The sequence below is a fragment of the Pelophylax lessonae genome (genome assembly GCF_965119305.1).
Source record: "Pelophylax lessonae genome assembly, chromosome: 4".
Taxonomy (NCBI): domain Eukaryota; kingdom Metazoa; phylum Chordata; class Amphibia; order Anura; family Ranidae; genus Pelophylax; species Pelophylax lessonae.
The window spans coordinates 72,714,201-72,728,853 of record NC_138771.1 but is presented as its reverse complement, the minus strand read 5'-3'; the positions used below and the strand labels follow the sequence as shown (position 1 = coordinate 72,728,853).

At 44.9% G+C, this 14,653-nt stretch overlaps 1 protein-coding gene across 1 annotated transcript in view; it reads left to right on the top strand.

The window, feature by feature from the left end:
* Positions 1-795, top strand: part of PDIA3 (protein disulfide isomerase family A member 3) — a 54,809-nt gene extending 54,014 nt beyond the window's left edge. The window contains exon 13 of the mRNA XM_082252748.1: positions 347-795. Coding sequence (XP_082108874.1) covers positions 347-457 — 111 coding nt within the window. The 3' untranslated portion in view covers positions 458-795. The remainder of the gene's footprint in view (positions 1-346) is intronic.
* The last annotated feature ends 13,858 nt before the right edge of the window (positions 796-14,653 follow it).

Genomic DNA, 14,653 nt, shown 5'->3' with positions numbered 1-14,653 from the left:
GGAACATAAAGGTAATGCGTTTCACGCTAAAGTCAGTGCTTACTCATCACACATTGCATTAATGTAAATATTATATATAGTCATGCAATGTATGGGGTTTGAGTAAGCACTGACTTTAGCGTGAAATTCATTACCTTCATGTTCCGGTCATACCTGTGATGGGATTTTTAATTCTTCAATAAGGTTTACCAAAGAGTGCAGCAATATTCCAGATTTTTGCATGTCTCTGAATCTCACTATGTGTAATATTGACCTGGAAAAGAATTGCCCCATATTGTTTAGGTTTAATGGTGCTGCAAAATTGTCTTTAATTTCTAGACCTTGACCTGCTATGTATGTTTTTCAGGGTGGCAGAGAGGTCAGCGACTTCCTTAGCTATCTGAAGAAGGAAGCAACCAATCCTCCAATTGTGAAAGAAGATGACAAACCCAAGAAGAAGAAGAAAGAAGAGTTGTAAATGAGATTATGTCCAAAAATTGGTGTTTTTTTTTTTCTCCAGGGTGGGGTTGTCATCCTGACATTACTGGGAAAACAGTGTGGACACTGAAGCGACACTTATCTTCCTGAAGGGAACATGGCAGTTGATTAGAGATTTCTTAGATGCACTGTTGGAAACATCCAAGGACCTTACAATTATTTGTGGCTTGTTGAGGGGGGCACCACTTTTTCCATCTAGGTTGGGAGGGTTAGGGTTGGGGGGTTCTACAATTTGATGGTATTGGTTTTCTTTAATTTTTTATTTTATTTTTTGTACATTTGAAACAAATTTGAAAATAAATACCCCCCTACCCTTTATGTGTTTGCTTGTTTTGTTTTCTATTGAGGTATTGCTGTGTATAGACTGAATTACCCAAGTCTATGGTGAAACATGGAAATTCAGTAAGTAGAATTTTGGGAGTACTTTTTGAAAACCTAAATTCTCAAAGGATTTTTTATCATGGTTACTGGAATACCCCTTTGATGTACCAAAAACCTGACCATCTGTTGTTAGGGGCAGTTGGCCAACTGGTACAGCTTATCGGTTTTACAGAATGATTTTTGCCCCAGCCTTGGGAGCCCATAGAAAAGCACAAGGGGGCGCTAATCTGAGTTCAGCAATAAAACACCTTTATTTGACCACTTTAATATGGCCCAGGCCAATTTTCAGCTTTTAGCGATGTCGTGCTATGACAATTGCGTGGTCATGCAGCACTGTACCCATATTTTTATCATTTTGTCACACAAATGGAGCTTTCTCTTGGTGGCATTTAATCACCACTGGGTGTTTCCTTAAAATTTTCGGTCTTTTTACCCAAAAAAAAGTTTGTAGTAATAAAAATAAATGGCAAATCCTCTTCATAAATTTAGGCCAAACTGTATTCTGCCACATTTCTTTGGAAATAACCCAAATCATTTTAGTCTGTAGGAAAGTTAGCGTCTGCAAACTATGGTCAATATCTGAAAAATGGCTAAATGATTTTTCGGACTATTATTGGAAACAGTTTTTTATGGATTTTATTTGTTCATTCACTTCACTGGGTGTTGAATTGCACTATTTGAGCATATATTATTTGAGATTTTTTATATATATATATATATATATATATATATATATATATATTATAATATAATTTTTTTTTTGTACTATACATCTATTGGCACTTTAGAGGTTGATTACACCAAATTTGCGCTGTTTTCTTTCGCACTACCATTTACTAAATCATTTTGATTTATGCACAGCAGCATTTTTGGCAACAATTTACTTATCACCATAGCGCAGCATTAATTTTTTCTGTATCACAATTGAATATATGGCACTGCTACCTGGGAAAGCAAGACCTAAATGCGTAGGAGCCACTGTTCAAAATCAGGTGTAATGGACAGCAAGTAGAAGATTCTACCTGCCAAATTTCCAGGCAACCCATGTAGTCATTGATTTTAGTTTCTTATATGGGGTGGTTTATTAATCCTCCCATTGTTGTAAGGTAGGCACACAAACTTGGATCCATGCTTTAGCTAGCAGTTTCTGGTAATTCCTCATGCAAAAAGATGCACAGATAAAGGTCTACTTAAACAAGGTAAAGGGTCTGATTGTGCCAGGGAGCCTATGACATCATGAAAAGAGCTTATTTGGGTCCAGTAAGCCTATATCTGTAGGGGAGGAGCCAGTGGCCCCTCAACACTTTGAGCATAATGGGTTATAAAGAAGTTTTTATCTTGCAAACCAAGTTATCAAATAGTTACAATGAATTATAAGTAGATAGGTGAGCTGATCCGTAAAGCCCCTTCACTCTAGCAGAGACGGTTGGGATCTGCCTGTTAGTTTCAGGCAGACCTTCCAGTCACTTTTTTTTTTTTTTTTTTTTTTTTTAGAGCAGAGGGTGTAAACGGACATGTCCATTTATACCCTCTGACATCTGCCTCTATCCGCTAAAAACAGATGGCTGTGGAACTGTTCCCCATCTGTCTGGTGGATGGAGATGGGCCAAATGACCGTCTGTTTGGTTCACAGCAGAACCTTTTGAACATCGCAAACGTTTGGAACCGAAAAATGAACCCTATTGATGTCTATGGTACCTGAACTGGAAAAATCATAAGTGCCCATTTTTAAGGCCTATATGCAAGTAAAGGGCATGCAATGGCTATGGGGGTCTGAGTACTGCCCTGGGGGCCATGTATCAATGGAATAAAAGTTTGTAAAAACGTAGTTTTTAAATGAGCAGGGATTTACTGATGCTTCATGTAAAACCATCAAAATAAACAATTCCTCTAATTATATAGTGCTTGGGGAGTTCCCTTAATCTGCCTGTAAAATGGCACATCTGTACCATGTATGGAACATGCTGCAGCAATAATGACATTTATAAAACCCCCAAAAAATGACCTTTCTCTATCGCTCATTGACAGACGTAGTCTTCTTGATTCTCAAGAGCTGGGTTATGTTGTCTCCGCAGGAGTAGGACTAGGCAGAATGACAAAACGTTCTGGCTCCACCCTAGGGGCAGTCCCTGAGGGTATATCCTCCCTCTCTCTGCTACAGGGAATCAGTTTTTTTCTGTCTAGTCAGGAGTAAGGACCTAAGCTCCTTGCTGGGATCTTTTGGTCCTGGCAAGACTTTTTTTCTTAAGAAAAAGACATTTTTTAGGTAGTTTTCTCCAGTGTTTTTTTCCTGTGAGATCTTCAAGCAAAAATGCCGGACTGGGCGACACTTGTGGTCACCCCAGCCGGCCTATGAGCGCGTGCAGACCATGGCATTGCGCTTGGTCGGCCGCGACATATTCAAGTAAGTATGCGGGGCCGGGCGACGGGCTGGATGTTGAAATCCAGTGGTCACCCCGGTTTCTGCCTAAAAGCGCGTGCAGACCAGTGCGCTGAGTCGGCCGCGACGGAGTCCCAGTAAAGGGACTGACTTTGCGAGTTAAAAGTCTCGCTTGGACGCCAGGTACCAGAGAGTCGAGGCGTCCACAAACCCCCACCCCGGTGGAGAGGGTATTGTGAAGAGAGGATGCCTGTCGGTTCGGTATGGTGAGTAAACGTTCCCTTTTTTCCTCATTATGAGGCAGTATATATTATGGGCCCCTCCATATATGGTCAGTATATATCTGATACTTACAAGTCCCCCTTGTAATACAGCATGTGTTTGTGGGAAGTGGACTTGGTTCAAGAGCTAACACTCTACCCAGCAGACTGTAACATTACAGCAGACATAGGAGGTATAATCCTACCTTATGTGCAGTGTATCTCTGTAGATCCATATGTCACGTCTTAGCAGAGTGCAGGTGGATGTGCTGGGAAGACGATATCGGCGGTCCGCCGCCATTTTGCCGTAGACCGTATGCATGTATGTCCTCAGGTCACGCCGGCCGCCATGTTTTTGGAGTCTTATGTCTCTTCTATGGGGGCGGCCATGTTTTGTGAGCCCAGCTTCCTCGTGGAGGGCTGGGAACGCCGGAAGGCGTACACAGGGGGCGGAGCCACGCCTTCTGCCCGGGAAAAAGCAAACAGCTCCTTCCAGTCTGTGTAAGACAGACGCTGGCTGCAGTTTGTTGGAAACTGCACTGCATCGGTTGGTGAGCCTTGGGGGTCCCTCTCTCTCTCTTTGGGATCGAGAAGCAGGTACTCTGAGGGGCGCTATTGCGCTAGGGGGAGACACACAAAAAAAAAAAAAAAAAGAAAAAGTTTTTTTGTTTTTGCTGGCAAAGGTGTCCTGTATTAACATGGACCCTGCCACTCATGTATCTCCTCCGGATCCCCTCGAGGGGTCTGCGGGATCCTCCAGCACCCCATTGACAATTGAATCTTTGTCAGCTATTATGGAAACTTTTGTGTCCCGGGTGGAAGTGGCTTGTCAGGGACAGGGCGCAAGAAAGCGACCCCCGCCTAACCCCTTATTATCTGAAACCTCGGATTCAGACTCTGAGCCTATTTCTGCAGTTGCAGGTACTTCATCTGGTATTGGTGTCTCGGGTCCTGTCTCTTCAGACAGTGAGGAGGATGTTTCGGCATCCGCCATAGCCCGAGAGGAAGCGTTGGTAAACGCACTCATTGTATCTGTTCAAGAGACTTTAAGGTTACAGGGTATTCCATCAGAAATAGCTGAAACTGAGATCCCTTTTGGGACTAAAAAGCGCATCAAAGTGGCAAAGGTTTTTCCATTGCCCAAATGTTTTGGCAATCCAATCGATGAAGAATGGCGTCTGCCAAAACGCACTTTTAATATTTCTAAACGCATTGACAGGCGTTATCCGTTTGAGGAAACCCTTATTAAGAAATGGACAGAACCACCTGTGGTGGATTCACCTATTGCTAGATTGAATAAAGCCACGGTTATTCCTTTAGAAGACGCTCCGTCTTTTAAAGATCCAGTGGATCGCAAGATAGAAGCTATGTCTCGCACCATGTTTTCCTTGATTGGATCAGCTTTCAGGCCAATAATTGCTATTGGTCTGGTTTCGCAGGCTGTAACTGAATGGACCAAGTGGTTACGCCGGGACTTAGAAGAAGTCCCTCAGGCGGTATCAGATTTGTTGGAACAAATGATACAGGGGTTACAGTTTGTATGTGATGCGGCGTTAGACGCCACTCCATTAATGGCGCGAGCATCAGTCTCAGCAGTGGTTCTCAGGCGTACACTGTGGCTAAAAGGTTGGTTAGCCGACCAAGGTTCCAAAAAAGCATTGGCTAATATCCCCTTTTCAGGAGAGCGTCTATTTGGAGCCAACTTAGATGAGATCATTAAGGATCTCACCGGTGGAAAAAGCACCTTTTTACCGCAAAATTTTAAAGGTAGAGGAACTCGTCAAAGACGAGGGCCTTCTTTTTCTGCTCACAAGAGGTTTTTTCGTCCAGCGGGTGAAAAAACTAAGTCCTCCAAAGCTCCTGCAGGAGGCGTCAGGGGTCGTTGGTCGGGCAAGCAAAAGCCCGCCCCCTCCAGACCTGAAGATAAACCATCCAAAGCCTGAAGGTGCGCCCCCACCCATAACTGGGGTGGGGGGACGTCTTCGCCAGTTCCCGGATCCATGGCTTTCCAGAATCCCGGACAAATGGGTTTGCGAAGTCATAAAGTCAGGGTACAAGATCGAGTTTCGATCTCTCCCACCGGCGCGATTCTTCCCTTCCAATATCCGTCTATCCGCAGATCGTTTAGAAGATCTGCGGAGAGCAGTCACAGATTTACTACAACAAGGAGTGGTAGTCCACGTTCCTTGGACAGAACGGTTTCAAGGGTTTTATTCAAACCTGTTTACAATACCCAGGAAAGAGGGCAAAGTGCGTCCAATTCTGGACTTAAGAGCACTCAATTCTTTCGTCAACATAAGAAGATTCAGAATGGAGTCCATTCGCACGGTAGCAGCCTTCCTGCATCCAGGGGATGTCCTAGCGTCCATAGACATCAAGGACGCCTATCTTCACATTCCCATTTTCGCAGGACATCAGCGTTTTCTACGCTTTTCCGTAGAGGAGAACCACTATCAGTTTGTGGCGTTACCTTTCGGTCTCGCCACGGCTCCGCGGGTCTTCACAAAGGTGTTGGCCCCAATGTTGGCACTTCTGCGCCAAAGAGGTATATCGATTCTAGGTTACCTAGACGATCTTCTGCTTCATGCAGAGTCTCCTCAGACCTTGCTACAAAACATAGAAATTACTATGATTTCTTTACAGGAATTCGGGTGGCTGGTGAACCAGCAAAAGTCATTTCTGGTTCCCACCCAGAGGCTCGAATATCTGGGTCTAATTCTAGACACAGTCAGGACGAGAGTTTTCCTTCCGGTAGGGAAACTTCGAAAGATTTAATCAGCAGTCCAGTTGTTACTGTCCAACAGCTGGTCTTCCCTTCGGACGTGCATGAGGGTTCTGGGGTTGATGGTGGCTTCATTCGAAGCAGTCCCATTTGCCCAGTCCCATACCCGAATTCTTCAGCAAGAGATTCTTCTCAGATGGAATCGGAATCCGGAATCCCTGGACAATCTGATACGATTGAGCAAACAGACCAGAGAGTCTCTGGTTTGGTGGCTTCGGTCTCCAATGCTCAGCCAGGGAAAGTCATTTCTGCCAATATATTGGACGATAGTGACCACGGATGCCAGTCTATCCGGATGGGGAGGAATTCTTGGTCAGTTATCTGTCCAGGGACTTTGGTCCCCGGAAGAATCCAGATTACCGATAAATGTATTAGAACTGAGAGCGATCAGACTTTGTCTGATTCACTGGACCGAGCAGCTCCAGGGCAGCCCGGTTCGGATCCAGTCGGACAATGCCACGGCCGTGGCTTATGTCAATCATCAGGGGGGCACCAAGAGTGTCCGAGCGGCCAAAGAAGTGGCTTGCATTCTTCGCTGGGCGGAACGATTTGTTCCAGCAATCTCTGCGGTGTTCATTCCGGGGGTGGAGAATTGGCAGGCAGATTATCTCAGCCGTCAGACTCTGGATCAGGGGGAATGGTCCCTCCATCCAGACGTTTTCCACCAGTTGTGCCTACGGTGGGGCACCCCGGATGTGGATCTGTTGGCATCACGATTCAACAGGAAAGTTCAGAGATTCGTGGCTCGCTCCCGCGATCCTCTAGCAGAAACCGCAGACGCACTGATCGCCCCGTGGGGGCAATACCAGCTAATATATGCCTTCCCTCCTCTCGCGTTACTGCCAAGACTTCTTCGCAGGGTAGAGGAGGAAGGAATCCCAGTAATCCTGGTAGCTCCGGACTGGCCTCGTCGAGCTTGGTACGCCGACATGGTCAGACTGGTGGCGGACGTCCCATGGAGACTTCCTCTCAGGGAGGATCTACTGTCTCAGGGACCGATCTTCCATCCTGCTTTACGATCGCTGGCTTTAACGGCCTGGCTATTGAGACCCAGGTGCTGAAGGACAAAGGTTTGTCAGCTTCAGTTATTCCTACTCTAGTTGAAGCAAGGAAAGCGACTTCCAGAAAGATTTATCATCGCACATGGAAGTCCTACATTGCATGGTGTGAACCTTTGGGGTTCCGTCCTCGGTCTTATTCGATTAGTCGAATATTGGCTTTTCTGCAACAAGGGGTTGAGCAGAAACTGGCCTTGAGTACTATCAAGGGTCAGGTCTCAGCATTAGCCATCTTCTTTCAGAAGCCTTTGGCTACTCATTCCTTGGTGCGGAATTTCATCCAGGGGGTGCGACATCTGGCTCCGCCAGTGCACGCGCCGTTACCCCCCTGGGATCTTAATTTAGTGTTGTCGGTTCTTCAGAAACCTCCCTTTGAAGATATTAGGGAGATTCCTCTACCCACGTTGTCCCAGAAGGTGGCCTTCTTGGTGGCTATTACTTCTGCACGCAGGGTGTCAGAACTGGCCGCATTATCTTGTCGTTCACCATATCTGGTGGTTCATAGAGATAAGGTGGTTCTTCGTCCGAATCCATCCTTCCTACCAAAAGTAGTTTCAGAATTTCATCTGAATGAAGAAATTGTATTACCTTCCCTGTGTCCTAAGCCCAGTCATCCTCGGGAATTTGCTTTGCACTCCTTGGATGTGGTCCGGGCGATCAGGGTATACTTGAAAACGACAGACTCGTTTCGCAAGACGGATTCACTTTTTGTGATCCCAGATGGACCCAAAAAGGGGTTGCCTGCATCTGCCGCGACCATTTCCAGATGGATCAGACAGACGGTAGTACAGGCTTATTCTATTAAGGGTCGGGAGCCCCCGTTCCCTGTTAAGGCGCACTCCACTCGGGCACTTAGTGCGTCATGGGCCTTTCGCCATCAGGCGTCAGTGGTCCAGGTGTGCAAGGCGGCTACCTGGTCGTCGGTGCATACCTTCTCTAAACATTATAAAGTTTATGTAATGGCATCGTCTGATGCCTCATTTGGCCGCAAGGTTTTGCAGGCCGCAATTTGAGGAGACCAGTGGTCTACCTCGAGGGTTTTTTTCCGTTGGAAAATTTTTCTTTAGCCTCATTCTTTGTTTATAATGAGCCTTTAAAACTTCTAGTTTGGCACCGGTTGGGCCTTCTAGATTGGATTTGATTTTGTCAATCCCACCCCTCATTTGTGGCACTGCTTCTGGATGTCCCAGCTCTTGAGAATCAAGAAGACTACGTCTGTCAATGAGCGATAGAGAAAAATGGATTTTTGTAAGAACTTACCGTAAAATCCTTTTCTCTTAAGCTCATTGACAGACGTAGTACCCGCCCCTCTATCATTGAGTTGGGTTGGGTTAAATTCTCTGTACTGCTTTAAACAGAACTGATTCCCTGTAGCAGAGAGAGGGAGGATATACCCTCAGGGACTGCCCCTAGGGTGGAGCCAGAACGTTTTGTCATTCTGCCTAGTCCTACTCCTGCGGAGACAACATAACCCAGCTCTTGAGAATCAAGAAGACTACGTCTGTCAATGAGCTTAAGAGAAAAGGATTTTACGGTAAGTTCTTACAAAAATCCATTTTTTCCATTCAAGCTTTCTTTATTTTATAAACAACAATTTTTAGTGCACTTAGAACAAGATTAGCGATTTTTTTTTTTTTTTTGGATAAATTCAGGTGTCTTTTGCAGACTTTGGATAGAAGTAACAGGGTCTTGGTGGTGCCGTCACACTGTAACCCTATAGAGGTAGTCTTGATGAAAGCAAGAATGGCTTTGCTGTCAAAAATTGCAATGATATGCACCCGTCAAACAGGTGTGGAAAAATTGGTCCTTGGGTGTCTGTGGTGCCATCACACCGTAACCCTATAGGGCAGTGATGGCGCACCCTAGATATTTTGGGGCTACATTTCTCATAATGCTTATGCAGTGTAGATGAGCGTCATGGGAAATGTAGGTACAAAACATCTGGGTGTGCCAAGGTTTGCAATCACTGCTATAGAGGTACTCTTGATTTAAGCAAGAATTGGCCTTGCTGTCAAATTGCAATGATATGCATCTATCAAACAGGTGCAGAAAAATCGGTTCATCGGTGGTAATTGTGTACATGAAACATACTCCAAAACATTTCTTCCAGATAAAATCCACACCCGCAAAGCTAGGCAGCCTAGACCAGTGGTCCTCAACTCCGATCCTCAGGGCCCACTAACAGGCCAGATTTTAAGTATTACCTTGGGGAGATGCAGACTAGAGTACTGCAATCACTGAGCAGCAAATGATATCACCTGGGATGTATTTCAGTTATCTTGCAAACCTGGCCTGTTAGTGGGCCCTGTAGGCCAGGGTTGAGGACCACTGGCCTAGACAGTCTTTCAAAGACTCCAGAATGGTGTCTGCATAAAGCGGGCCTTGAGAGGAAAACGTGTTTTGGCCCACCCTGTCTTGTTGCAGCCTGCAGTGGTGCATGAGAGCCTGTGACACTGCCATTCTCCTGGTCTTTTGTGATGGGTCTGGACTTGTGTGAGCGGTGGTCACTCTTATCGGGCCATTTTCTCTTAAGTCACTCAGGGTGGGAGCCTTGGAGTTTGCTAATGCAGTTAGCCCCAGTTGTCATCTTCAGCAGCCCTCAGGCCCACCCTGTCTACTGTCTTGGATTACCACACACAATACCACAGCACCTCTACATGCAGTCTTCAAGTTACTCAGATGTAAGTGGATATTAGAATAAAGTTTTGTTGTTTTTACTCGCACTGACCTGGCTCCCTGTTTTCTCTATTTACTAAATGGAGGAAATTATGCCCTGCCTGAGGACGGACCACGTCCACCTTTGCCTGTGGACACATGATACTGGCCCCTCTCACAGTGCCATGGGAATGTCTTCCTCTCCTCCTTGGCCTTCCAGACATGTTATGTTGGGGGGGGGGCGTGCTTATTAACAAAATGTAATAAAGATGTGGAAACATTAAAGTGAATGCACTTTAATCAATGGAGAGTGGTGTTTGGTGCACTGTAATTTGAGTACTCCACTGACACACTACAATATACCGCTGTAAAACTGTACTGACGCACTACAATATACTGTGTTAAATGTGCAGTAACACATCCAAATATACTGCGTTAAACGTATAGTAACGCACTGATCTATACTGCAGTAAACCTCCATTTTGGTGCAAATGCAATGCTTTTTATAGCCATACACTGTGACGTAATTTGCATCGCACAGCAATGCGGTGCGAATAGCATGCGATGTCTGTCATTGCACTAGTGTGAACCCAGTCTTAACGTGCTGTGATACTCAAAGATATCCATAAGGCTACGTTCACATATGGGCTTAGCGGATTGCGGGCAGAATCGCTACGATTCTGCCCGCGATCCGGAAATCATTGCAAATCAGGGGACGCCTGTGCGATGTCCGTGATTTGCAATGGCACCCCAAACACTGTGCGATTTCCGCCTGCCGAATTGCGGTAACATCGCGCAAACAGAATTGCGGGACGCATAACGCACAAAAGAAGCTCTTGTACCTAATAGTTTCCAACCGCAAGGTAGATTGTATTAAAAAAACAACACAAAAATACATAAAAACAAACTGCTGCACTTTTCAATTCCTGAATACAGAAAAACAATATATAAAGCATGAAAAAAAGTTATGCTGTCTGTTATCCAACAGAGAAATAAATCCCCAAAAAAGTACCTTAATAAAAAAAAAAAAAAAAATCACCAAAATAGGCACAATGTAAATCAAACAAATGATATAAATGTATCAAAAGTTAATTGACACATAAAAGTGAGGGCAATATGTTTTTTACAGGTTGTTTTTAAGTATGCTACTCATGTACTAAATCATGTGACCGAATAGGTTTTTTTTTTTATTACATCTATCTTTTGTTATTTTTTTTTTTTTTATTAGTCATCTATTGTGAGTATGAGAATTGATGTGAATTCAATTTTTTTTTAGTAAAAGTTTACATTCATGCAGCCTTTTGTGCTGTGACCTCTGGTTATCATGGGTTATATTTGCCTTCCGGTGTCTTGGCCGCTTTAAGATCAGTGACAGACGTCCCAGCTCCATCCTCTATCGCCAGATGATGCCTTGTACTGAGAAACGCGTCGGGATGAGACAGGAGCTGTTACATCACTATGTTCCGGACCTGCTGGGGTATCCCCCACTCGGATATTTTTCTCTACCGCTTGACTATTTTATTTACCTGCAAATGCAATGATTTTGTTTATTGCACGATAAGCCTTCCTCTTGTTTTCATTTACATCAGGCATGTTCAACCTGTAGCCCGGAACTGCAGGCAATGCGGCCCGCTGCCCCCTGACAATTTTTTTTTTTTTGCTGGGGAGGAAGGAAGTCGAGTTGGGGGCACGGCCACAGAGGCTGCCTCGGAGGGGATCATCCACTAGTTGTGTTAAATTAGTGCTGGGGGGGGGGGGGGGCATGGCAGCACGAGAAGGGTGCGGCGGTGTTTTATTACTTATATACCTTAACTAATAGTATATATTTTATATGCAGCCCGAGAAAATTTCTCTACACTCAATGTGGCCCAGAGAAGCCAAAAGGTTGGACACCCATGATTTACATGTATTCCACGTCTGAGTGTAGGGGAGACAAAACATAAATATAGACGCTCACGTCATACCATAAGCTCGAGTCCATATAGATTGGCAATCACTAAATAAGGGTACAGATGAGGGAAAACAGTCCACTGGTAAGGGCAGCCTTCAGGGAACCGAAGCCAAAAGTTCCACAAACTGCAGACAAAAAAACAAAATAGAGGCGCCTCTAAGTGTAGACTGTAAGCAGAAATTTATTACACATAAACAAGATACACTCACATCTGTATGCATATGTATGCAATAAAACCATTCCGGTAGTCGAGATGAGTAGATGGCTTGACGTTATCCCCGATCTGTGGAGCTGTTCCGCTGGCGTGCAGACCTCTCAGATGTACACCGACATAGCAGCGAAGCCGAGCTCTGCTGACACTGAAGAGGAAGTGGATCGCCGCACGTCCTTGAAGAATGAGCGTGGCTGCCGTCTTCCCCCGGCAGTACGCATGCTCGGAAACGCATCGCACTTCCGTGACGTCATCAACTACCGACGCTGTACCAAGCCTCTTTCCCACTGACGTGCGGCGATCCACATCCTCTTCAGTGTCAGCAGAGCTCGGCTTCGCTGCTATGTCGGTGTACATCTGAGAGGTCTGCACGCCAGCGGAACAGCTCCACAGATCGGGGATAACGTCAAGCCATCTACTCATCTCGACTACCGGAATGGTTTTATTGCATACATATGCATACAGATGTGAGTGTATCTTGTTTATGTGTAATAAATTTCTGCTTACAGTCTACACTTAGAGGCGCCTCTATTTTGTTTTTTTGAGTGTAGGGGAGAGCTGACTCTGGGTCTGCAGTGATCTTTACTATACATGTGGAGGCTGGGATGCTAATCATCGGGCATACGATCCATTTTGGATGAGTGCTGCTGTGAGAATGAGATCTGGCTGTTCACATGATATCCCCTTATCTCATGCTTCTCATGATCTCCTATAATTTAGAGATCATGACTATCTGGTAAGAGACTAATTTTATTTTTGAGTACTGATATATACTCCCAAATTTTACAACATCAGACACTGGGAGCGGTGCACTTTGATTCGTTTGTTAGATATTGATATGGACACTTGCTTAATTTTTTTGATTTACCTTGTGTCAATTTTGGTGATTTATTATCTGATTTTGGATGAAAAACTGACATAATGCATGTCAATGGGATTGCGGATGACCATGTTTTTTTGCGTCCTTTCCGATCAGTTCCATTTTTTGGAACGGAAGAGAACCCTATTTTTCTTCCATTTAAAAAAACGTAACGGACGCAAAAACGGATGTCAGCAGTGTCATCCGCTGACATCCGCAATCCCATTGACATACATTATCTCATCCCGCAAACGGATGGGATGATAAACGGACATATGGAATGGACACTCCAGAGTGTCATTCGTGCCCGTGTTAAAAAAAAAAAAAAAAGTGATAGAGCGGAGGAAAATACGGTCCGCCCCGTGTGAAAGGCATGTTTTTTTGGGGATTTATTTTTTCTGTTAAATAACAGACAGTGCAAATTATTTTCACGTTTCATATAAGTGGTTAAGGTTGTCTACCCCTGCCTTAGACCAATCAGAGTATGAATCATTAACCACTACTCTCTGAATTTGGTCTTTTAGCCAGTTTTCTATCCACTTACAAACTGATTTTTCCAGGCCTGTAGACTTTAACCGGTTGCCGACCGCCGCAAGTACATATACTGCGGCAGTCAGCCCCGGCCAGGTAAAGTGACGTACCGGTACGTCACTAGCCTGTCACTTCCTTGTGAGCCAATAGCGGGCGTGCGTGTGACCGGCAGACCCGATGTCACTCGCGATCGTCCTCCGTGAAGGGAGAAAGGCAGGCGGCTGATGTAAACAAGCCGCCTGTCATTCTCCCCTGTGTAGGAATGGTGATCATACAGTTCTACTATGTAGGACCGTTGATCACTGTTCCTACACCAGTAGCCATGTCCAATCACAGTAAGAAGCACGCCCCTAGGGACACACTTAACCCCTCCTTCCCCAATAAAGTTAACCCCTTCCCTGCCAGTGTCATTTTGCAGTAACAGTGCATATGTATAGCACTGATTACTGCAGTAATGTCACCGGTAACCCCAAAAATGTCAGTCAAAGGTCCGATCTGTCCGCTGCAATGTCGCAGTCCCGCAAAAAAAAAAATTGAGATCGTCGCCATTACGCGCTAAAAAAAACACCAAAAATGACAAAAATCTTTCCCTTAGTTACTAAACGCAATAACTTTTGCGCAAACCAATCAAAATACGCTTTTTGCGATTTTTTTTACCAAACATATGTAGCAGAAAACAAATTGGCCAAAAATGTTAAAAAATTTAGATTTTTACTTTTTTTGGGGGGAATTTCATATAAAAAAATGTGAAAAATATTGTTATTTTTGCAAAATTTACGCTCTTTTTTTGTTTATAGCGCAAAAAGTAAAAATCGCCCAGGTGATCAAATACCGCCAAAAGAAAGCTCTGTTTGTGAGAAAAAAAGGACATCAAATTCGTTTAGGTACAGCATCGCACGACCGCGCAATTGTCCGTTAACCTCCGTGGCAGTGATCCCGAGCGTGACTCGGGGTTGATTTTTTCTATCAGGATCAGTATCCCCGAGTCACGCTCGGGGTGGATGTGCAGAGAGCGCAGCGGTGTCTCTTACCTTCTCCTGGCGATCCAGCGATGATCTCTCATTGCTGTGACCGCCAGCCGAGAGTCCCGCCGCTCCTCCGTTGGTGT